The 24,685-nt window shown below is 47.4% G+C and overlaps 1 protein-coding gene across 1 annotated transcript; it reads left to right on the top strand.

Moving 5' to 3' along the window:
• The first annotated feature begins 21,322 nt into the window (after positions 1 to 21,322).
• LOC101528480 (SLAM family member 9) lies at positions 21,323 to 24,636 on the top strand. The gene is given in 4 exon segments (XM_012928171.2): positions 21,323 to 21,470; positions 21,894 to 22,235; positions 23,278 to 23,550; positions 23,915 to 24,636. Coding segments are annotated over 4 exon segments (864 nt in total). The 5' UTR covers positions 21,323 to 21,424; the 3' UTR covers positions 24,118 to 24,636.
• The last annotated feature ends 49 nt before the right edge of the window (positions 24,637 to 24,685 follow it).

The following is a 24,685-nucleotide window of genomic DNA, read 5'->3' as shown; positions in this document are numbered from 1 at the left end:
CACATTCTAGAATGTATATAAGCATGTACATGTGTGCTCCTTCTTATACACAAATGGAGAAGCACTGCTTACATACAAATGTACACCTTGCCCCAATGTTGCTTTAATCGTTCCCATTAACATTTTGTTTTGAGACTCATTCCATACAGTATTTAGGATTCTACCTCTTTCATCTTCATGGCTACATCCTACTTTACTTTGTGCCTGGATCATACTCTATTCAATTCTGCATTATAATATTTTATCTTTTTGCTATATTGTCCAGGTATTATTTTTAAACAGGAAACAGAAGAGTAAAATCAACACACACACAAACACATTCCAGAGGGTCCCATCCACACCAATTGCTAACGACTACCAAATCTCTTTCGACAGCCCAGAATAGACCCTTGAGTCACACGCAGACTCTGAATTGATGTCTATCTCCACCTCGTCAGCCAAGAATACCTCATCTTTAGATGGACATATTTGAAATTATGTATTTTTCTCACAAATCTACTTCCTCCCCTCTTCAATTTTTTATCAACCTCAACTCCTCCCTCTCCTTCAGTCCCCATTCACCTCAAATTTCAAGTAGTCTTATAGATTCTGCCTCTGTCCTACTCGTGTTTTCCCATCCCTCCTTTACCTCACTGCCATTGTGTTATTGCTCATCCTCCTCTCTTGCCCAGGCAACTGCCACGGTCTCCATGTAATTTTTCCCTTAACTCCTCTGATCTTTCTTTACGTCAAAACCACAAATATCTGAGTGCAAATTCAGTTGTGTTCCTTCTAATCTCAAATGTCTCTACCCTTTCCCATTTCTCTGGTACTGTTTCAATTGCCACGAGTATCACTTCTCAAGACTTGCTGTTCAGCAACACTCTCCTGAGAGCCCACCTTCTCAACCAGATTACATTCTACAAGAACTCTGCTGGCTGTGCCCTGACTCGAGTTCCTGAATCAGTGACTTCTTGCATCTCCCCTGTACTGAATTCTTTCTTTCAAGATGAACTCATCTATTACTATCTCTCACCAGATAGACCTGATCAATTACCCTCTGTGACATTTATAGTACTTAGTTCTTTCTTTCTTTCTTTCTCTTTTTCTTTCTTTCTTTCTTTCTTTCTTTCTTTCTTTCTTTCTTTCTTTCTTTCTTTCTCTTTTTCTTTCTTTCTTTCTTTCTTTCTTTCTTTCTTTCTTTCTTTCTTTCTTTCTTTCTTTCTTTCTTTCTTTCTCTTCCTTCCTTCCTTCCTCCTTTCTTCTTTTGTCTTTCTTTCTCATTCTTCCTTTTTCTTTGTTTCTTTTTTCCTTTCTTTCTTCCATCTTTCCTTCCTTGCTAGGAGCCTCCGTGTCCTTTATCTTGGGGAAATAGGGAGGAAGGTAGACTGTCTCAGCCCGGCTGTACCTCCAAGCCTTTCCAACACTGTGTTTGACTGAGAAGACTTGACTTTGCCATGCCAGGGTTGGAACAATGTATCACTGTCCCAGGTAGATTTCTACAAAATGGAGCTCCCCTGCATTTCTCAAGCAACAAAAATATTCTGTCCACAGGGACAGCAACAATGGGAAGCAGTTGTCAGTACAACTGTACTGGGCAAATGACATATTCTCCATAGGTGAACAAACCTGAAGGGGCTATCACAGTTCAAGTTCAAGGTGAGTCACCAACTAGGGTTGGCAGGGCAGAAGGGTGTTGCTGAGGGAAACACACTTCAGAGGCCACAAGCTCTCTGGACAGGACCCCTAATATACAGGTTCCTGAGGTTTCCCAAGACGTCCATCTGCTGTTTCACTCCGCAAGTGGCCTCAACGGCCAGAACTGAGTCGATCTGAAGCCAGGGCCAGGAGTTTCTTCCAGGTCTCCCACACAGGTGTAGGGTCCCAAGGCTTTGGGCCACCCTCTACTGTTTTCCAGACCACAAGCAGGGAACTGGATGGGAAGTAGAGCGGTGCCTGTATGGGATCCTGACATATGTAAGGTAAGGATTTTAGCCACTAGACTACCATGCTGAACCCTCCCAAGATTTCCAAATGTCACTTCCCTCCAACTTTGGGGCAACTTTGGAGCCAGAGGAAAGAAACAGGAAATGCCTGGACTGGAAGGGATTGGGAGATGTCTGGACCAGCCTAGTCACTTGTTCTTCCCTTCCAAAGAAAAGATGTCCAAGATGGTCTCTCTGTCCATGATTTGAAGATTACAGGCAGCCTTGGCTAAGGTGGACATTTCAAAGCTCATGGAGACAACAAGGTGCTGGGGATGAAAGTGTCTTTTGTCTGGGTCACCAGGGCTACAGGGTATAACTTGAGGCTCAGGCCTCCTGTGGCTTCCTCCTGTGGCTTCCTTGTCCAGGACACCCCTCCTAAGCCCTGGGCCTGCATCTCTCAGAGCTGTTCCAGCCTCCTACACTGATCCTCCGCTTTCCCAAGCTCTGTGAGGGGAACCCACAGCCCTTGAGATGTCAGACAAAGCTGCACCTCCAGAGGTCAGCCTTGTAGCTCCGTTCATTCTTCCACAGTGATGGCCACACCTTGCAGGGCAGGGGCCGGCATCGCATCTCGGCTGTGGAGGAGAGAGGTTTCTAGGGCAGGAGAGAGCCTGGGTCCTGGGCAGCCTGGCTGACCCTCTCATGTTAAGTGTCCTACTTCCTGAGCCCTGTCCTCTGCTTGCTCTGCCGCACAGGCTCATTAGCTCTGCTGGGAAAGAGGGCTGTTGGAGCCCCAGAGAGGCTACCCTTTAATTCTGTATTCCTTCTACCTGGAGAGGTAGAAGCTTGGAGGAAGGACACACACGGAGGGAGAGGACTCTGGAGTCATAAGCACTTATTAATGGCAATGGGATTCAAAGAATACATATGTGTTTCCTTTATAAAGATGAAAGTTCTGAATCCTTCCAGAGAACTAAGGTCCTGTGATCTTGCTTAATTTGGAGCCATAAAACATTTGAGATGGGCCTGGTGTGATAGCCTAGTGGCTGAAGTCGTCGCCTTGCACATGCCAGGATCCCATACGGGCACTGGTTCTAATCCTAGTGGCCCCACTTCCCATTCAGCTCCCTGCCTGTGGCCTGTAAAAGCAGTCAAGGCTGACCCAAAGCATTGGGACCCTGCACCTATGTGGGAGACCTGGAAGAGGCTCCTGGCTCCTGGTTTCAAATTGGCACAGCTCTGGTCATTGAGGCCACTTGGGGAGTGAATCAATGGATGGAAGATCTTCCTCTCTGTCTCTCTTCCTCTCTGTGTATCTGCCTTTCCAGTAAAAATTTCAAAATCTTAAAAAAAAAAAGAAAAAATTTGAGCTCAGAGCAATTTCTCTCCCAAAGCTAGGCTCCACAGGTGGAGTTCTACACAGAGACAGGTGTGAGACACAGACAGGGAGAGAAGACCTCATTCCTCCCAAGGTCTCTAGACACCCTCGTCTTGGAGTGGCTGAAGTTCCTGCTCTCTGTCCCTAGAGGTGGGCAGTTAACACAAATCCGCACGCCTTTCTCCAGAGCGGGCTCCCTGGCCTCACTCTTTGGGTATTTCAGGAACTACACGCCACCCCTTCCCAGGACTCCTCAGGAAATCCAGGCAAGGAATAGTGCCACTTTCCACAGTTGCTCAGTTGCTGCCTAAAGACATGCAACCTTTGTCCCAGGGCTCTGGAGCCCTCGACCTAGCATCCTTCACAACCACACTTGGAAACTCCACCTGTGCTTCCACCTTCTACTGCACACAAGGCTCATAATAACCTTCTATCCCTGGGACTCTCCTCCCCAGTAAAGTGAGATGACAGAAGGAGCCAGAGTCAGCCTCAAGCTGCAGCTGCATTTCTGAGCCCTCCAGAGGACAGCACAAGATTTCTCTTCCCTTTGCTGAGAGCCAAGCCACATCCCGGCTCTCCTCCTCTGATCCTGGGTGCCGTGAACAATGCAATCAGCTCACGCATTCTTGATTTCTCCCCCAGGGGACTTGCTCCTAGCAGCATAAGCTAATGAAGGGTAGTAGGTGTCTGGTCGTACCTGGAATGATCTGATTTGATTGGATGGGATGTTTATTCCTTCTTTCAAAGATGAATTTTACATGCTGCAGAGTGAAGATTTAACCTTTGCCAAACAGAGACATGGACTTTGCCCACAGCTGTTGGTAGGTGACTGGAGGGGGTGTAAGGTGGAGCTTGAACTTGACTGATAGGAGTGTGTTTGTTCAGTGGCCTTGGTCACCAGATAGTCCAGCAGCATGATTTATGATAAAGAGTTATCATCTTTATGATGATTACTTGCTGAGAGACAGGAGACAAAAAAGCCTTTGGAAGAGCTGATTGCCAAAGGTCAGCTATGCAGGCCATGTGTGATGCAGAGTCAATAAAAACCTCAAGGTCTTGATGAGCCTTTTTTTTATAGGCACTTGGTAAATAATTGCATGTGTTTATGGGATGCAGTGTGGTACTTTGGTACATGTATATAGCACGCAATGATCAAAGCAGGGTAATTAGCACACCTGTACCACCTCCAACGTTTCATCCCTCCTTGCTGACCATTTGCAATCCGCTCTTCATGGTTGGCAGCCCTGTGTGTGTGTTGTCACACAGGGATGCCAGCAGAGCAACACTGCCCAGCTCCATGGCAGACAACTTGCTTGGCTCATCTCTGGATTCCTAGGTCCTGCTTGCCTAGACTGACTGACGCTGCAGGACCTCTCCAGCATAAACTGTGAATACAGTAACTTTCAGTGAGTTCCTTGGGTCTTTCTAGCAATGTATCAAAGCTATGGATGATTCCAGGAATCTCTTGGATGTGTAATTGGTGTCAGATTGAGGATGATCTTATTCAGACTATAGTATCTCTAACTGTCCATTTGACAAAACCTATATTCATATCTTACAAACATATGTGATATGACAAGATAAAAACCAATCAGGAGAGGAAAGGAAATGAGCAGACATTTTCCAAAAGAACAATTTCAAATGGCTAATAAATATATGAAAAATGCTCAGGCTCCCCAGCTATCCGAGAAATACTAAGAAAAATCACATTGAAGTTCCACCTAACTCCAGTGAGACTGGCCTACATTCAGAACTCTACTAACAACACCTGCTGGTACGGATGTGGGGAGAAACTATTGTTGGGAGTGTAGGCTGGTGCAACTACTATGGTAGTCAATTGGAGAGTGCTAGGAGAACTGAAAATATGACCCAGCTATCCAACTTCTGGGAATATATACAAAGGAAATGAAATCTGTGTATGAGAAAGGGATCTGTAATCCTATATTTACAGCAGCACAATCTACATAGCAAAGACATGGAAACAACTCAGATGCCCATCAAAAGGGGTGTGGATAAAGAAGCTGTGGTACGTCTACTCCATGGAATGCTACTCATCCATTAAAAAGAATGAAATTATATCATTTGCAACCAAGTGGTCCCAACTAGAAACCATTATGATCAGTGAACTAAGTCAATCTCAAAAGGACAAATACCATATATTCTTGCTGTGTAAGGCAACCTTCATGCAAAATACAAGATCAATAGCCCTTTCAATACTGTTTTTGCTATATCTCATGGGTTTTGGTATTTTTGTTTTTATTTCCATTTCTTCCAGAAATGTGTGATTTCTTTTTTTTTAAAAAGATTTATTTATTTTATTGGAAAGGCAGATGTACAGAGAGGAGGAGAGACAGAGAGGAAGATTTTCTGTCCAATGATTCACTCCCCAAACGGCTGCAATGGCCGGTGCTGATCCGAAGCCAGAAGCCAGAAACTTCTTTCAGGGTCTCCCACGTGGGTGCAGGGTCCCAAGGCTTTGGGCCGTCCTCGACTGCTTTCCCAGGCCATAAGCAGGGAGCTGGATGGGAAGTGGAGCTGCCGGGGTTAGAACCGGCGCTCATATGGGATCCCAGTGCTTTCAAGGCGAGGACCTTAACCATTACGCTATCGCGCCAGACCCAAAAAGTGTGTTTTCTTATTAATTTCTTCACTGACTCATAGGTCATACAGTAGCATCATTTTCTTCAAGAAGTTTTTTTATCTTCTTTTTCATTGTTTCAGCAACACATTGGTCATTCAGCAGCATGTTATTTAGCTTCATGTTTTTGTAAGTTTCCTATTTTTTTTCCTGTTGTTGATTTGGTTTTATGATTTTTCATTTAAGGGAATGTATAGTAACTATGTAACAGAGACTATCCTATCCAGATGTGAATATACAATACAGTATGCATCTCTACTTCCAAATCAAGGATAGACTCCCAATGAAACTATTAAATATATTTTAACAATAGGATGCTGGACTCTGCCACTGTCCATGCATAAAATATCGGAATACACTTAAATAGCAGAATGATGGACTTAGGACTTTTTGTGAAAGACTATACTACTCTAATAATATGGAGGGATCAGTGGGAGGGGAGTAGACTTGGGCAGGGGGAAGGCAAATCTCAGAGCCTATGAAACTATATCATAAAATAATAATTTTAAAAGGAAATCAAACTTAAAGAAAAAAGGAAAGGAAAGAAAAGAAAATCCTATCAGGAAAATAAAACAGGCTGGATTTTTTTAATCAGGGAAAAATATAGGAGAAAGTAAAATCGGAAAAGAAGGCTGCACAGGGGGCTCTGCTTTGTAGCAGCCACTCCTGAGAGTACAGTGGAGTTTACCACTAGAAAGTGACCAGGCTAAATCCTGCCACTGGGAAACATTTTTCCCCAAAAGGATGCTGTGATGATAATGAACAGGACTGTACTATTAACTACCTCTTCCCCATTACCTTGTTAGATATTCCTGCTTTGCAACACCCTGATGCACAAACAAGCTATGGGCGTTGAGGCAGAGTACTTCTCTTTTGTTGTTGTTATTGCTGCTTTTAAAATATTTATTTATCTGAAAGACAATGTTACAGAGGAGAAGGGAGAGAAAGAAACAAAGAAATTTTCCATCCATTGGTTCACTCCCTAATAGCCTCAATGGCTAGAGTTGGGCTGGTTAGAAGCCAGGAGCCACAAGCTTCTCTGTCTTTTGTGTGATTTCTGGGGCCCAAGCACTGCTGCTTTCTTGAGTGCATTAACAGGGAGCTGGATTAGAAGTGGAGCAGTTGACACTTGAACTGGTATTCACACGGGATAGAGGAGCCAGCCCCAGCAGAGAATTTCAGAACAAGTCAGCAAGGTCCCCATGTGGGCTGGTTGACTTTTCTTTTTCTTAATCTAACCTGGCTTAGAGGTTCTCAGTGGAGATATTGCCCCATTAACATTAAGGACTCTGCCAGAGTGAGCCAGGATTGCATATAGGAGCATATAGCATTTCTTTGAGGTCTCAAGGCTGTTAAAAGGTGTTAAACACCATTTAAAAGGTTTTTAAGTGGAATGGGGCTGGAGTTTTTTCAAGGGAAGTTTCTCCCTTTAAGGAATTTTTTTTAAAGAAATACTTTGCTAAGTCCAGTAGGTAAACAGCTGACATTCTAGCTATTCTAATTGAAATGACAACAGTCTGGGAGCTCCACCTGTTGATTTTGCTCTTTTTCTTTGTCAAGCTGAAAACTGAGCAGAAGCGCTCCAAAGAACCCTCAGGACTCTAAAGAGGGATTTCAGAGAAGTGCTAGGCAGGGTTATATCCTGTAGTTTCTATCAGGCCAGTTCACTTTTCATTATAATTTTGGTAGCATTTTTACTGAGAAAAGGCAACGTGGAGTTTTGGAAAAGATTTATGTATTTATTTAGTTGAATGGCAGAGCAAAGAGAGAGAAACAGAGTTCTTTCATCTACTGGCTCACTCCCCAGATGGCTACAACAACCAGCTCTGGGCAAGGCCAGGACCAAGAGTTAGAAGTTCCATCTGAGTCTCTCACATGGACGGTCAGGCCCCAAGCTCTTGGACTGTCCTCTGCTTCCTTCCCAGGGACATTAGCAGCAGGCTGGATTGGAAGGAAGAACTAGGAATTGAATTAATGCTGCAATATGGGATGCTGGTGTTGCAAATGATGGCTTAATGTGCTGCACTATGATGCCAACAAGCGTGGATAGTTTTAAAAGTTTGGTGATCACTGTTCTGGAAGAAGGCATAGTCTTAGACAAGGCTTCATCTGGTGGGTCTTTGGAAAAAAGGATAATAATTAAGCACTAGATCTTTTCCCCCCTCCTTCACTACCCTCCAGGGACATTAGCTCCTCACAGAGATCCTCACAGACAGCCAAGCTGGCCATCTATAGTGACAGGGATTGTCAATCCTGGGACAATTCTCCTCTTCACCCTTCTTCCTCCATCCATAGAGGCAGCAGGGTAGCTGCCTCGGAGTTCTTTTTGTCCTTTGGTCCCTGTCTCCTCTTCTAATGGTTTGGAGCTTCAGTGCCCTCCCTTCCCCCAAGCTTCTTAACTGTTTCCATAGATTGGGAGAAAATGTCCTATTGTTGGTGTTATCAAGTTGCTATCCCCAGAAAGGGGGAACCCCGAGACCCAAGAAACGCTCTCTCCTAATCCAGTAACTTAAATTCTTCCATGTCCAAGATGGTCCACCTCTACCCTAGGAAGAAGGGTTGATCCAGAAAGCAGGGTGCTGGGGGTGTGGTGGCACCATGTTAAGTGATAGACCCTTTGGGGGACTTGTCAGGGAGGAGATCCTATCATGTAAGAAGGGAAGAGCTGCCAGCTTTGTCAAAACAGGGTTTCATGGGTGGGAGGAGGGGTTGTGGGTAGCGTGAGAAAGGAAAGAATGAGACTGTCTTCTGAGTTCTAAAGTCAACACTTAGTGGATAAGAGGTGAGATGTGCAAATCACGTGGGTGGGAGTTGTGATGCATCTGATGAAGCTGCTACCTGTGATGCTGTCATTCCATACGGACAATGGTTTGAGCCTTGGATGCTTCCCTCCTGATACGGCTTCCTGTTAATGGGGCTTGGAAAGCAGTGGAAAACGGCCCGAGTGCCTGGGCCCCGGCCACCCACGTGGGAGACCTGGGGTTCCAGGCTTCTAGACTTTGCCTGGTTATCGAGGCCACATGAGGAGTGAACCAGTAGATGGAAAGTCTTTCATTCCCTCCCTTTTTCCCTCTCCTCTATCTTTCAAAAATAAATTAATATTTAAAAAGGGTGAAACAAATAGTTGAAGATGGTGATGTGGCACAGAAGGTTAAGCCACCACTTGCAACACTAACATCCCCATCAGTTTAAGTGCCAGTGGCTGCCTTTCCCATTAGCTCCTTGTTAATGAACCTGGGAAAGCAAGCTGATGATGTTGTTCATGGGGAGACCCGGACGGAATTCCTGACTTCCTTCTGTCACTTTTCCAAACACATAAATGAACCTTAAAAAAAAAAAAAAAAAGTAAATGATCCAATGAAGGAATGCACCTCATTAGAAAAGTGAGACAAGAATGAGTGTGATGTGGGTACAGTGCAACAAGATAATCACAGAGCTGGACACCTGGATGATTCTATCTTGGAACTCCTTCAGTCCGGACACAGTACTCAGGGCCCCAGTGGGAGCAGCCACGCCTAACTGATGGTCTACAGATTGTCGGCTCTTAGATCGTCCCCAGACATCAGTACCCTGCTCCCGAACGCCCTGCTGGTGATAACCCCATGCCAACTGTGTACAGAGAAGAAACATCAGGGCAGTGCCCTACAGCTGGCACGTGGCATCTGAGCACTCTGCCTAGGGACTTCCTGCCCCCACCACTTTTCCTTCCTTTGTTCTGCTTGATTTTTTTACAGTATTTTTATCACTTGCTGTTATGTACTTGTTTGCCACATGTTTGTCCCTCCCACTACTGCAACCCCAGTGACCATGTGAGCTTCATATTTTGCTGTTCACTGCTGTGTTCCACACCTACAATAGTGCCCAGCATGGAATTGAAGCTTAACGACTGTCTGCGTGATTAATGGCTAACTTTATCTGCCAGTTGGTGGTGATAGCTCTGATAAAAATGAGGCGGTACCCTAGATTCAGATCAATGATGAGACATCAGTGAGTTAGAATTTGAGCCGGATTTGCAGAGTCAAATCCTGAACAAATTAACTAAGAAAAAACCCATCGTGAACAGACCCGGGTGGGTGACCAGCTGGATTCCTGCAGGTCACATCCCTTTGTTTCCATTGTGCTTGCTTTGTACGTCTCTGCCTTTTCAGCGAAGCCTTCCAGTTCAGCAGTTTTGCCCCTGTGTTAATGAGAACATCAAACCCAACAAACAAGATTTCCCTTTAGGTCTTGCCACTTACAAACCTACCTGCCTCTCTGCTCATTTCTCTTTTTTTAAATATCTAATTTATTTTCTTTTTGATGATGTTTGCATAGTTAAGAACATTGCATGCCCATGTGAACCACTGATGGAGGCGGAGAGTGTCGAGGAATAGGGGAAAGTGAATGAGACAACTGTTTCCAATCTTCTTTTTTCTTCCTGCATCTGGAGAAAGTAGGGAGAGAAGGGGAGAGGGCCACTCCCAGCAGCCCAACCACATCAGTGCCTGGGAATGAGGGAAGGCCACCCGAAGTCATCCCAGGGTCTCCGATGTGGAACGCGTTCCAAGGATACTGCTTAAATGGTTTTGATAGTTCTGAAGTGCTGTTGATTTTGTTGCTCCAAGGTTGAGGAAATCTTTCCAAGGTCCATCGACTGACATAGTCCACCTTACAGTCTCCACTCACCCAGCCACTCACTATCTAAGCATGGCCGGGAGAGCTGTCCAGTTTGTTCTGCCCTCCATGATACTAGATGTCCTCTGCAGGCTTCAATGAACTGGTTGTCATGTTCCCCATGTGCATCTGGGCATGCTGTCCACTGCAAAGGCTTCAGCAACTGAGAAGGCCTGGTTCTGATACATGCACTCCATGGTTAGACCATAGATCCCGTGGTTGAAGTTTTGAGTCCAGTGGTCCAGTTGGAGGCTCCCCAGAGAAACCTCGTCAAACGTGGCCCTAACCTGACTCATGTATATGCCAGCCAGTGTGCAGTCAGGCTCAGTCCATAAACACTGGTGGTTGTAGTCACCCACCTGTCATATGTGAACCAATGAATGCTATGGCCCAGCCCAGCCCTGCCTACCACACTCTGCCCTCATGCACAGCAGCTGGAGCTACAGTCTAGTTGGAGTGGCCCCCAATAGCCCACACCAGGCCTACCTCCAGCCATGGCTCCTGCACATGCTGGTATGTGCACCAAACTGGACTGGTCTGTTCCACATCCCATTCAGCTCTTATACAGATCAGTGGGTGTTGGAGCCTAGCTCAGCATGACCAACCCCACTATCCAGCCCACACTCATTTTGGCAGGGGTAACCGCCAATCCAGCCAGGCCCACCCGCAGCCCTGGTTCTTAGACTTACTGGTGGGAGCTGCAAGACATCAGAGGGGTGGCCATAATTTCCTTAGGCCCATTCCCAGTCTTGGATCTTGCACTTTCCAGGTGATACTGTGGTCTAGCCTGATAGGACCTTCCACCTGCTGATGCTGCAGCAAAGTCTGTCCGGCCTGCCTTATCCGGCTCATGCATGCACCAGTAGATACAGTTGCTTAGCCCAGCCTGACTCTCCCTCAACCAGCTCACATGCAGGCCAACAGGTATTTAGCCCTAACCAGTCTGATCTGCCTCCAGTCCCAGCTCTCAAGCTCACCAGCAGGAGTAGTGACCAGCAGGGGAGCCCCAACAGCCTCTCTACCAGGCTTACCCTCTTCCCTCCCTGGGCGCTATGTATGCTGGTGGATGCTGCGGTCCAGTCTTGAATGGCCTGCCTTGCCTCAACATTCACCTCTGCTGAAGTCTGCCTTGACCCAGACTGGGCTCCCCCAGTCCTGGCCCTAATGTGAACTTGCTGGTGTTGCAGCTCAAACCAATCTGGCCTGTCAGGTACCCTGTCCTGGTTCCCACATTTTCCAGCAGGTGCTATGAATTGGCACAGCCTGGCCTAACCCAGACCTGACCCACATGTATGCCAGCAGGTACTGTAACTTTGGTCTTTACTGCTCCCAGCCATGATTCTTGTGCTCACTTGCAGGGAATGTGTCCTGACAGAGATGCTCCCCAAGCTCCTCTAGATCACCTCCCAGTGGTAGATCTCACGTACACCAGTGGGAGCTTGCCCAGCCTGACTTGGCCCACCTCCTGTCTTGGCAGATACAGTGGTCTAGCCCAGACAGTCCAGACTGACTCCAGCTCTTACTGTTAGGTGCTACAATCCAGCCCTGCCTAACCTACTCCCAGGCCCTGCTCTTACGTGGTTCAGTAGGTACCAAGACCTAGCCCAGCCTGTCCTATACCTACCCTGGCTGCTGTGAGCACTAGTGGGTGCTAGAGCCTAGCCCATTCTGGCATACCCCAAACACAGTCCAAACCCATGTTAAGGGATACTCCAGCTATGTCCTGCCCAGTTATCTGCCCCAATTTTGACTTATGTGCTCACCAGTGGGAACTGCAGCCCAGCTGGGGTGTCTCCTTAGGTCTCCAAGTAGACATGCTCCCAGCTACAGATTTTGTATGTGCTGATAGCTGCTCCAACCTAGCCTGGCATAACCTACCACATAGCTTGGCCTTTGTCATTAGATACTACAACCTGGTCTAACCCAGCCTACCCCCAGTCCCAACTCTCACTGGTGGGTGCTTTATCCTAACCCTGCCCAACCTGGCTTTCATGCAGATCAGTAGGTGTGATACCCTAGCCTAACTTAGCCCAGCATAGTTCACACCCTATTCTGGCTCCTGTGCATGCCAGTGTACTACAATTCTGCCTGGCCTTGCCCAGTCTGCTCCCTCAGAGACAACACGCACACCTGTGACAGGTGAAATAGCCTTGCCTGGCCTGACCAACACCCAGCCCTGACTCACATGCTTATTAGCAGGAACTGAAACCTACCAGGGGAGTTTCCTCACCAAACTCACTCCCAGACTCAGATCTGATATGTGCTACTGGGTGGTAGGCCCTTGCCTGGTATAGTGTGTCCCCCCATCTCAGCCTTTGTGTGCTGATGGATGTTGCAGGCCAGACCACCCCAAACCCAATTTTTGGGTGCACCTGCAGGTTCTGCAGCCTGAATCAGCCCAGCCTGTTTACAATCCCAGTACCCATGATGTTGGTGACTTTTATTGTCTTGCCTAGCTTGGCCTAACACCACCCCAAGCCCTTGAGCAAATCATCTTGTATGGCAGTCCCACAAGTTAAGCCCACAAATCCCCCATAGAATCTGCTTCCACATGCAGGTCTCTCATGTGGTGGTTAGTGTCATGGTCCAACCTAACATGGTCCATCCTCTGCCCCAACACACACCGGTAGGTACTGTGGTCAAGCCCTGCCAGGCTCCCCAGCTGTGGCTTTCGTGTGCACTGGTAGGCAGTAGGTTGATACGAACAAGCCCAGCTCAGGACTCCCATGTAGGCAGGTGTATTGGTTTGGCCCTGAAAGATTATCTGGTTTCCTTCCTCCAAACCACCTGGTCCCAGCCCCTTCATTTACTTGCAAGTACAGTAGCCTGGTTGGTGGAAGTCCCGTAGAAGTCATTCCTCACCTCTCATGTTCTCCCTCAGCTAGAGTGTTCATTTTTTTTTTCTGATGGTAATGTAGCGAGGAGGATCTGGCAATTTTTCAGTTCTACAGTCAAATCACAGGGCACCATGACATAGTAGGTTAATCTTCTACCTGTATTATTGGCATCCCATATGTTCATGTCCTGGCTGCTTACTTCTGATGTATCTCCTTATTAACAGCCTGGGAGAGCAGTAGAGGATGGCCCAAGTCCTTGGACCCCTGCACCCACATGGGAGACCTGAAAGAAGCTCCTGACTCCTCGCCCCTGGCTTTGGATTGACAGCTCTAACCATTGTGGCCATTTTGGTAGTGAATCAGTAGATCTCTGTCTTTGCCTCTTGTTCTCTCTATGTAACTCTGCCTTCCAGATAAAGTTAAAAAAAAAAATACCTAAGAGAAACTACTTAAAAAGGAAGCTTACAGTTTTGGTGGTTCACAGCCCAAGGTCAGGAGGCCCCGTTGGCTGAGCATCTGGTGATGGCGTTCTTGCAGGCAGAGTGGAACACCACATGGCAAGGAGGAGCTCCTGTGTCTGTCTGCTTTTCCTTAGACAACTGCTGTGCATCAGTCAACACGTACCTGCAGTGCAAACTAGCCTCTTCCCAAGGCTCACTCTCAGAAGCCGTGATCTGATTACATCACCACTCTCTTAAAATGGTGGGGACCAAACCTGTGTGTGTGTGTGTGTGTGTGTGTGTTTTGGTGAGGGCCGAGTGTGTAGTGGGCAGGATCAGGTTGCTTCTATACGAAACAATACCTATTGGTTCCTATAGAAGATAGGGCTGGAACCAGAACTGACCCAGCAATTGCAACCACCAGCATGTGCATAAGCTGATTGGGGTGATGGACTGTGCCGGACCCTGTACTGTCATGCATACACAAGAATCAGATCTGGGATCACCTCAGATGAAGTTTATTTGGGGATCCCTCCAACTGAACAGCTGATTTCAGAACCCCAACCATGAAGAGAAGTGAAGGCTCTGGTCTAACCACGGAGTGAAGCGTCAAAGCTGAGCCCCCTCAGAGGCCGACAGAGCAGTGGACAGATGCACATGGAGGATATGGCAGTCCATTGGAACCTGCAGAGGACACCTGGTACCACAAGAGAGGACAGAGGACAGAACAAATCGATCAACTACTTCAGCCATGTGTTGGCAGTGAAAATCTGGGCCTATGGAGACCATAAGGTGAACTGTGTCAGTCAGTGGATTTTGGAGAGATTTCATCGTGCTTGGAATGGTAAGACTGGCAGCAATTCAGAGCTGTTGAACTATCAAAACCACTTGAGCAATGCCCTCAGAACATGCCTCACGTCGGGGACCCTGGGATGGGTGGGGTTTCTCCTTTATCTCTCCCCCTTACCCCAGATATAGAAAAATAAAGAGAGAGAAAGAGAGAAAGAGAGAATATGAAAACAATGGTCTTAGCCACTTTTCTGTAACCCTTGACCCTTTGTGCCCTAATCAACTATGTAAAGATTATCAAAATAAAATATTTTTTAAATATTTATTTATTTTTATTTATTTTTATTACAAAGTCAGATATACAGAGAGGAGGAGAGACAGAGAGGAAGCTCTTCCTTCCGATGATTCACTCCCCAAGTGACCGCAATGGCCGGTGCTGTGCCGATCCGAAGCCGGGAACCTGGAACCTCTTCCAGGTCTCCCACGCGGGTGCAGGGCCCCAAGGCTTTGAGCTGTCCTCGACTGCTTTCCCAGGCCACAAGCAGGGAGCTGGATGGGAAGTGGAGCTGCCGGGATTAGAACCGGTGCCCATAATGGATCCCGGGGCGTTCAAGGCGAGGACTTTAGCCGCTAGGCCATGCCGCTGGGCCCAATAATAATTTTTTTACTTAAAAAAGATTTTTTTTTTTTAACTGGGAAGTCAGATATACAGAGAGGAGGAGAAACAGAGAGGAAGATCTTCCATCCACTAATTTGCTTCCCAAGCAGCCGCAGCAGCTAGAGCTGAGCAAATCTGAAGCCAGGAGCCTGGAGCCTCTTCCAGGTCTCCCACATGGGTGCATGGTCCTAAAGCTTTGGGCTGTCTTTGACTGCTTTCCCAGACCACAAGCAGGGAGCTGGATGGGAAGCAGGGCCACCGGGATTAGAACCAGGGCCCATATGGGATCCCGGCACATGTGAGGCGAAGACTTTAGCTACAAAGCTACCGCACTGAGCCCGGCACCAAACCTTTAACATGGGTCATTGAAGATATTCAACCAGTACAACCACAGCAAGAAGAGATTTGAATTTTGCTGGTGCAACTACTTTACCATCTATCACAATGCTCTAATGTGGTTTTCCTCCAAGCATACCTTTAGATAAGAACTTGGGTGGAGGAAATTTTTCTGGGAGAAGATCCAAGACACAGTAATGTGTGAAATGATACTAGCCAGGGACAAAAGCCAAGAGAGGGCGTGTGTGTTAGCAGCTGATTACCGCAGTGGACATGGCTTTCTTCGAGGAAACATGAAGAGCATGTCCCAGACTCTCTCCTGGAAGGGAAGCAGCTTGGCTAGGCCATCTGCCTCTTCAAGGCTCCACCAGCTACCCTGTATCCCAGCTGTTTCCTGGCTGCACCACTGCTTGGCTGAGTGGGCCTTCACTGGTCAGAGAAAAGCCCAGAAGCAAGAAATCAGGCCTTCCCAGGGTGAAGACTAGGTAGAGAACTCAATGACGACATGAACGGAGTATGCTACAAGGACCCGTCGGGGTCTGCTGTCAGCCGACTTTTTGGCAGCTTTGACAATGCAAACCGATCATCTGACAGGTGTCAGGAGGTCCAAGGCAGAACTAGGGCGCTCTCTGCTTGTGGACTTCTCATCTGAGTCAGAGGGAGCAGGAGCCCAAGGCAGGCCTGGAAGAGTTCAAGCTGACCACACACTAGCATCTGATGCCCATCGGTGAGCTGGATTTTGGTGCCATGTTGTAGACGCTGTAATTTGTCAGGCCAAGGACTGCTGAGGGTGGACAAGAGAGGGGCACTCATGAGACACAGCACGCTTGCTTGTCCTGGGTGCCAAACAACAGGGACATTTGGAAGACTGAGAAGAGTCTGGCGATTCGTGATCAGACACCCAAGGGCTGAAGAAGGGGGTGCAAAGGACCTGAAACAAGTGCATCCACCGACGGCCACGGGTGGGAGACAGGGAGCCAGTGGGAAGTCCAAATCAGAAAGACTGCCCCTCAAGGGAAAGCAGGTCCTCTGAGCTGACTGCCAGGCCTGTGCAGCGCCGACTCAGCTGGACGAGAGCAGGTGGTCAGCTCTGCACGACCCCCACTCTCCTGGAGAGTGGACCTGGAGCTGGGACAGTCAGGGCAGCACAGCTCAGGGGAGCAGCGGGAAAGGGGTGCGCTGAGGAGAGTGGGGAGGAAGCAGAAAGACGTCTTCTGGCGCCACCAAAGGCATGCAGCCTGAAACGGATCCAGAGCCATGGAAGGGGAGATTATTTGATCATAAGTGAAGTTGGGCAGTTTGGATGTTTCACAAAATAGGAAGGTCTCACTTCTGAACTAAGATCAGAAATACAGGCCAAAGTTCATGTGGGAGCAGAGAAGTCTACTCCACCATGTAAGACTGCAAAGGGGTAGTGAGAGAATGAAATATCATTTAGAACACAATACATGCATGAACCAGAGGAGAACTGGGCTCAAAAACCACCGAAAACCACACTTTGAACAAGGCCTTTCTCCACAGCAGACTAGGGGCGCTTAGTGAGGACTGAGGGTGGAAATGCTGTCTCCTCAGCAAGCATAGTGGGCTGCCTACACTGATCCACGGAGAGAAATTGAATACATCATAATGTGGTGACCTTCTGGCTACAGTACGCTCACTGTGGAAGCCCTGAGCATGCCCCTGGGCCTCACTGCAGTGCAGTGAACCCACGGCCTCCAGCACAGAGCCTTGGGCATCCACATTCTGTCAGGCAGAGCTGGCCAACAACCGTGCACAGCAAGGGCACCAGCACCCAACGCTGGCGCACAGGCAGGAGCCTGGACATTGCCATGGAGATGCCTGCTCTGAAGGGCTGTCTTCACTCCAGCACTTCCCGTTGAGTTTGCTGAGGCCGTGAGATCTGTAACTTAATCTGAACTCTTCTTGTTCAACACTGCTTCCTTCCCCTTTCGTCTCTCACCAGCTTCATTTTTTGTGCTAATCCTCTTCTATGAGCTCCAGAGTGTGCGCCTCATCCATGAAACTCTGAATATTAGCCATACTTTGCTACTTTTCCCTCAATGCTCTAATTTTATTTGTTTTTTATCTTATTTTATTTGTTTTTTTTTTAAGCTTCATTTTATTTTTATCACAAAGTCAGATATACAGAAAGGAAAAGAGACAGAGAGGAAGATCTTCCGTCCGATGATTCACTCCCCAAGTGACCACAAAGGCTGGTGCTGTACCGATCCGAAGCTAGGATCCAGGAACTTCTTCCAGGTCTCCCATGCAGGTGCAAGGTCCCAAGGCTTTGGGCCATCCTCGACTGCTTTCCCAGGCCATAGGCAGGGAGCTGGATGGAAAGTGGAGCTGCCGGGATTAGAACTGGTGTCCATAGGGGATCCTGGTGCTTTCAAGGTGAGGACTTTACCGTGCAGGGCCCTATTTTTATTTTAATGAAGAAAATATTGTATATTTTATGATAAGCAACACAGTTTGTGGAATGAATCTACATATGATGTTAGCAATATACATCTCATTGGTTTTTTGTGACAAGAACACTTACAATTTATTTAGCCACTTTCAAGATATGAGTGCAGTATATATTGACTATTGTCATCATAGTGTGGGACAAGCTTCTTGATCTTATTCCTTCCCTCCAACAGAAACTAGAAGCCTAGAGTTTCACTAGTGTCTCCCATGTGAGTAGAAGGGACCCCAAAACTTAGGACCCTGTTCTACTGCCTTCCCAGACACATTAGCAGGGAGCTGAATTGAAAATGGAGTAGCCAGGACTTGAACTGGTACTCACATGTAATGCTGGTATTGAAGATGGCTGCTGAATCCACTGCACCACAATGCTAGTTCTTTCCTGAGTGTTGCTATTCATAAATTAAACATTTAGAATGGTCAATTGAGAGAGAGAGAGAGAGAGAGAGAGAGAGAGAGAGAGAGAGAGAATTTTTTAAAATGATAGCTACAGATCTATTAATCTCATTCTCTTCCTCACTTAGCTGACCCTGGTTTAAGTATCATTTCTCCTGACAATCTTCTCCTATATCCTCAACTGTAACCTTGGTAATACCCTTGCAATCACAGACTCTCACATTTCCCTTTGGTAAGATTCATCACACTTGCAGATCCTTGTCCAAGGTCAATTATTATCCTGTGAGATCCATGAAATCACAATATAAAGTTCTTGACCATTGCTCATTGTCCAACACCTAGGACAGTAGAAAGGGTCTTCAGCAAGTTTGTGGAAAGTGCACATAATGAAAAACGGGCTTACACAATTTTTTTATGGGGTAATTGTTGGATGCAGCTGGTTAAACTGTTGCTTGGACAGTCTGAGTCTCACATAAAATAAGGATGCTGGCTGCTACTCCACTTCCCATTCAACTTCCTGCTAATGTACCCTGGGAGAAGTAGATGATGGTTCAGTCCCCTGTCACTCATGTGGGAGACATAGAGTTCCTGGCACCTGACTTTATCCTGGCCAAGCCCTGATCCTTGTGGACATTTAAAAGATCTGTGTGTGGAGGGATGTGGGTGTGGTGTGATACTTGCTTTGTTGTTCTTCCTTTCCAGTGGATGAAAATAAACATTGATAAAACATTTTTAATGTTAGAGACTTGGGCCCAGGGCAATAGCCTAGTGGCTAAATCCTTGTTTTGAATGTGCTGGGATCCCATATGGGCACCAGTTCGTGTCCTGACTGTTCACTTTCCATCTTGTTCCCTGCTTATGGTCTGGAAAAGCAGTAAAGGATGGCCCAAAGCCTGGGGATCCTGCAACTTGCATGGAAGACCTGGAAGAAGCTCTTGGCTTCTGGCTTCTGATTGGCTGAACTCAAGCTGTTGCAGCCACTCGGGGAGTAAACCAGTGGGTGGAACATCTTTCTCCATCTCTCCTCTCTGTAAATCTGATTTTGCAATAAAAATAAAAATAAATCTTTAAAAAATAAAAATAATAATAATTTAAACTTTTAAAAAGTCAGAGACTTATCTTTTCATTTCCCTTTTCACTTTCCCCAAACTTCTTTGAAGTTCCCTCCAGTGTGGACCACAGATAGTTACCCATGTAACTGAGGGCTAGATTTGCTAACCCAAAGGTAGGAAATACTGACACAGAATTAGAGCTGACTGTACCAACCTTCATTGTTCTGTTGATTCCAAGACACACTCTGAAGACTCATGGAACTGGCTATTAAAATAAAGACTATCCGGGGGTGGGGGTGGTAGGGGGCTGGCATACAGGTGCAGTCGGTTGCAGTCTTTGATGTTAGCATCCCATGTGAACACTGGTTTGAGTCCCAGAAATTCTAATTCTAATTCAGCTCCCTGTTAATGTGCCTGAGAAACCAATGGGAAATGGCCCAAGTACTTGGGCCCCTACTAACAATGTGGGAGATCCAAATGAAGTTCCAGATCCCTGGCCTCTAACTAAAACATCCTGGGCCATCACAGCCAACAGGGGAGTGAATCAGCAAATGAAAAATTGATGTCGGGCCTGGTGCAGTAGCCTAGTGGCTAAAAGTTCTCATCTTGCAAGCACCAGGATCCTGTTTGGGAACTGGTTCTAATCCCAACTGCCCTGCTTCCCATCCAGCTCCCTGCTTGTGACCTGGGAAAGCAGTCGAGGACACCCAAAGCCTTGGGGCCTGCACTTGCATTTGAGACCCAGGAGAGGCTCCAAGCTCCTGGCTTTGGATCGGCTGAGCTCTAGCCATTGTGGCTACTTGGGAAGTGAATCATTGGATGGGAGAGCTTCCTCTCTATCTCTCCTCCTCTCTGTATATCTGACTTTCCAACAACAACAACAACAACAACAACAAATCTTTTAAAAAATTGATCTCATCTCTTCCCTCTCTGTAGCTCCCTCTCTCTTTATCATTCTTCCTTTTAAATAAATAAATAAATAAATATTTTTAAATCATCCATTCAGAGAAACCATCCCCTCACCAGACATTGTAAGATACCCCAGCAACTGATTGTCCAGTTTCTGCTTGGCTATCAGGAACAGAAACTGCCTCCTGAGACAGCTGCCACATCCTGGAGAGCTCTGTCAGAGGGTCTTTTCTTGCACTGATCTTCACCATTTCCTCCTAAGTAAGATTTCCAAAAGCTTTCACCAAATTGCATTTGCACAGAATGATTTCCATAATTGTAACAATCTACATCAACTCTCTAGTCCAAGCTGCTTTAAAAAAAAAAAAAAAAGGATGAAATTTTCCCCCTCTGAATTGTCTCACAAATGAAATATGACTAGTTTCCGAGAAGAAGATTTCATTCATTCATCCATTCTAAGGAGATCAGTTGAGTGTTAACTTATGTTCAACATGGAGGCCAGCAGTAGTGAGACACACAGAAGAAGCAAGGGATGGAGACCATGTTCATCAGATCAAATGATGACAGCAACATAGGAGCCAGTGAGAGCTGCAGCAGAGTAGGCTGAGAGTGGACCAATGGGTCAGAAGCATTCTGAGGGTCTCAGGCAGGTGGTGTGTATGGAGGTTTAGGAATACAGAGGTGGAGAGTTTAGAAAGAGCCGAGTTTGAAGTAAGTTTAAAGGACAGCCCCTGGACAAGCCACCCTGATAATCTGACTTTGAGAGATGGATTTTTCATGAGGCCAGGGAGGGGCTGAGTGAGACTGGAGGAAGTTAGAAGGTGGCTCATTAGGGTGAGAAGTATTTCCCTCTCCTCAACATTTCCACCCTGGCACTGTCTCCAGGAGCATCCCAACGACTCAGCTGGCTTTCAGCCTTGAGGACTGACTAGCTGACACTTCCGGGGGCACATGCTACTGACATGGGGGCCTTTCTTTGGCTACTCTTCCTCCTGCTGCTCTGTGAGGGTGAGTGACTAGCAGTTCCTGCACAGGAGCGGCTCCTGTCCTCCTGTTCCCCTGTCCTGCTGGACCCTGGGCTGGCAAGATCCTTCCGTGGAGCTGAATGCGTCAGTTCTCCTGGACTGACAAGGAACAGGTTGTGGCTCTTCAGGATAGGCATCAGAGATGATGAGGACAAAAGGCACAGCAACCTCAGGGTGGCAAAGTGATGGTAGAAGTTGGAAAGCGAAGGGACAAATAGAAAGCAACAGCACTTAACAGATGGTCAATATCAGGTGCAGTGGGAATCTAGAGCCGGAAGAGGCAGATGGAGGGCAGACTGAGTGTGTGGCCACAGGCTCAGCTGACATGGAAGCACAGCTCCTTCTGCCAGGTTCAGCAGTGCAGGGACTCCAGCTGGGCTGGTTCTCTCTCTTCCTTTATCTGCAGCCAAAGGGTTCTCTGGAGATGATGTGAACCCCGAGGACGTCATGGCAGTCCTGCAGGAGTCTGTCAGCCTCTCCCCAGAAATACCATCTGACGAAGAGGTTGATACCATCGTCTGGTCTTTTCACCAGTAGCTTGCTACTGTGGTGCCAGGGAAGGAGGGACGCCCAGCTACCCTCACAGTGAACAACCTACAGTACTAGGGCCGGCTGAGCCTGCTGGACACAGGCTACAGCCTGCTCATCAGCAATCTGAGCTGGAAAGACTCAGGCTCTTACCAGGCTCAAGTCAACCTGAGAACATCGCAGTTGTCCATCAAGCAGTTCTACAATCTATGTGTCTACCGTGAGTTTGGGAACCATGAAACTGCTTTTTGCTAATCCCCTGAGCTTCCCACCCTGTGGAGTAGGGGTCTCTGTGCTTGGGACTGTGGTGTGAGGGACTACAAGTAGAAATCAGACTGTACCTAGGGTGCCTGTCCTGGTCTCTGAACTTCAACAGCAAGAGCAGTGACCCAGGGCAAGGAGCACGTGGGTGCTAAGGCTCTTCCATGGGTGTGCCCACAGCAGTACGAAGGCTTAGGGAATTTGCTTACAGACCATCTAAGTTTTCCCAGTGAGTCTGTGCATCTTAAGATGAACCACATTCCAACTTGAGGTTTGGATTCTTTGTATTGGTTTGATGGTTACTAATCACTGTCTCCTGTCTACTGAACTTCTGCTTCTTCTCAGTGCCTGTCTCACTAATCTACCCTGAATCTTGAAGGGCGTTGTTTAAAACATAAATTCTCCTTGAAGGGATGATTATATCTTAGGGGAACAAAGAAGAAGAGCAGGGTTTGAAGGAAAGTAGGGTAAAAAGTAAAAGGGGCTGGTGCCATGGCTTAGTAGGCTGTTTCCACCTACAATGCTGACATCCCCTAAGGGGACTGGGTCATGTAGCATCTACTGCATTTCTGATCCAGTTCTCTGCTTTTGGCTTGGGAAATCAGTAGAGAATGGCTCAAGGCCTTGGGCCGCTGTACTCATGTGGAAGACTTCCTGCTTAGGATGGGCTCAGCTGTGGCCATTGTGGCCATTTGGGGAGTGAACCAGCAGATGGAAGATCTCTCATTCTGTCTCTCCTCTCTCTGTAACTCTACCTTTCAAATAAAAATAAAAATCTTTTTTCTTAAAAATGTGAGAAATAGAAAGCATAAAAAAGAGAAGATGCCAAAGGCAGTGCTGTCTGCCACAGTAGCTGCCCAGGGACCCAGGGGCCAAGGGCTTGACAGAGGCAGGGTTTGTGTTTGCTTATTTGTTGCATGGGATGAGGTGTTCTCAGTGGACAGCACTGATCCCTCTGTGTGGGGTGGGGGTGGGGGATCTTTGTGTCTTCTCTCATCCAGGAAGGCTGTCCAAGCCCCAAATCACAGTGAACTTTGAAATTTTTGGAGGAGGTGCCTGTAATACGTCCCTGAACTGCTCTGTGGAGAAAGTGGATGTGGATGTGACCTACAACTGGTTCTCCTTGGAGGATAGCACCGACGCAAACTGTGGAGGCCCCGTCCTCAGCACATCCTGGAAGCCGGTTGACAAAGCCCTCTCCTACATTTGCAAGGCCAGCAACCCTGTCAGTGATGTTATTTCCAGTCCCATCTCTGCAGGGCATTTCTGTGCAGGTAACAGAACCTTGAGACAACCACTGAGCATGTGCCAGGCCTGTGCCCAGAGCACCACTTCCTTCCCCAGGGAGTTGGCATCCAGAGCCCAACTAAGAGGTTTGACACCTGCCTGAGAAAGGGGACCCTCCCCTGTCCTAGTGCTCCCAGCTGCAAACGGAGCACTCATCTTTTTCTCAGGTTGAGAGTACTCCCACACCTCAGTCCCTGACTTTCAGCTCATACAATATGCAACACATTTTTCTAAGACACTTGTAAAGGAGCAACAACTGACTGTGAACTTGAGAACCCCTGTGGGTGGCTGTCTGCTCTCCTTCCCATCACTCCTTCTCATGGGACTTTTTCTTCCCTTATTTTATCCCAGATCCTGGCTATTCTGAGAAGCCTTCCACGTTCTTCTGCCTCCTGGCCAAAGGACTACTGCTCCTCTTGATCCTGGTAATTCTGGCCGTGGGGCTCTGGGCCATCCGAGTGCAGGAGAAAGCCCAAACGCCCCAGACGAAACAGCTCAGGAGAAACAGAATGAAACTGAGGAGAAGGGGCAAGCCTGACCCCAGCCCAATCTGACTATCCCTGGGGGACTCCTGCCCTGAACTCTGTTTCTTTCTGGATCTCAGGGAATCCTTCCTCAGCTCCTGTTCCCAGACACTTGGGGGACAGGGAATGTCCACAGGGCCACACTCCGTGAGGGAAGACCATCTGGAAATAAAATCAGAGTGCCCGTTGCTGCAAAGAAGCCATGTCTGGACCTTCCAGAATGGTCGAGATAAGACATCTATAAGAAAATGACAGACAAGACAGTAATGTCACCAGCAGAGATCAAGGGTCCTCTCTGGAAGCTGATCCTGGGTTGACATTCTCGTCACCACCTGGCAAAGGCCCATACCTTTGTTGTGATCTTGCTCTTTCCTTAGCCTAGTGACTGGTCTGAATTCCTCCCCTAGGCCTAATGTGTCATTGCCCAAGTTCCTATAATTCTGCCAAAGTCAGGTCTTGCAGCCATTCCTTCATGCAGATGCTATGGAGTGGGAGAAGTCAGACACTGGGGAGGGAACTAGCAGTCACCAAGTGCCAGGACAGGTGTAGGAGGTAGGTGAAGGTGTTGAAGGCGTGGTGGAGAGGACTCCCAGGGGGA

Source organism: Ochotona princeps, chromosome 2, assembly GCF_030435755.1.
Source record: "Ochotona princeps isolate mOchPri1 chromosome 2, mOchPri1.hap1, whole genome shotgun sequence".
NCBI classification, from domain to species: Eukaryota; Metazoa; Chordata; class Mammalia; order Lagomorpha; family Ochotonidae; genus Ochotona; species Ochotona princeps.
Note: the sequence above shows the minus strand (reverse complement) of the source record. Positions and strands in the feature narration are given on the sequence as shown.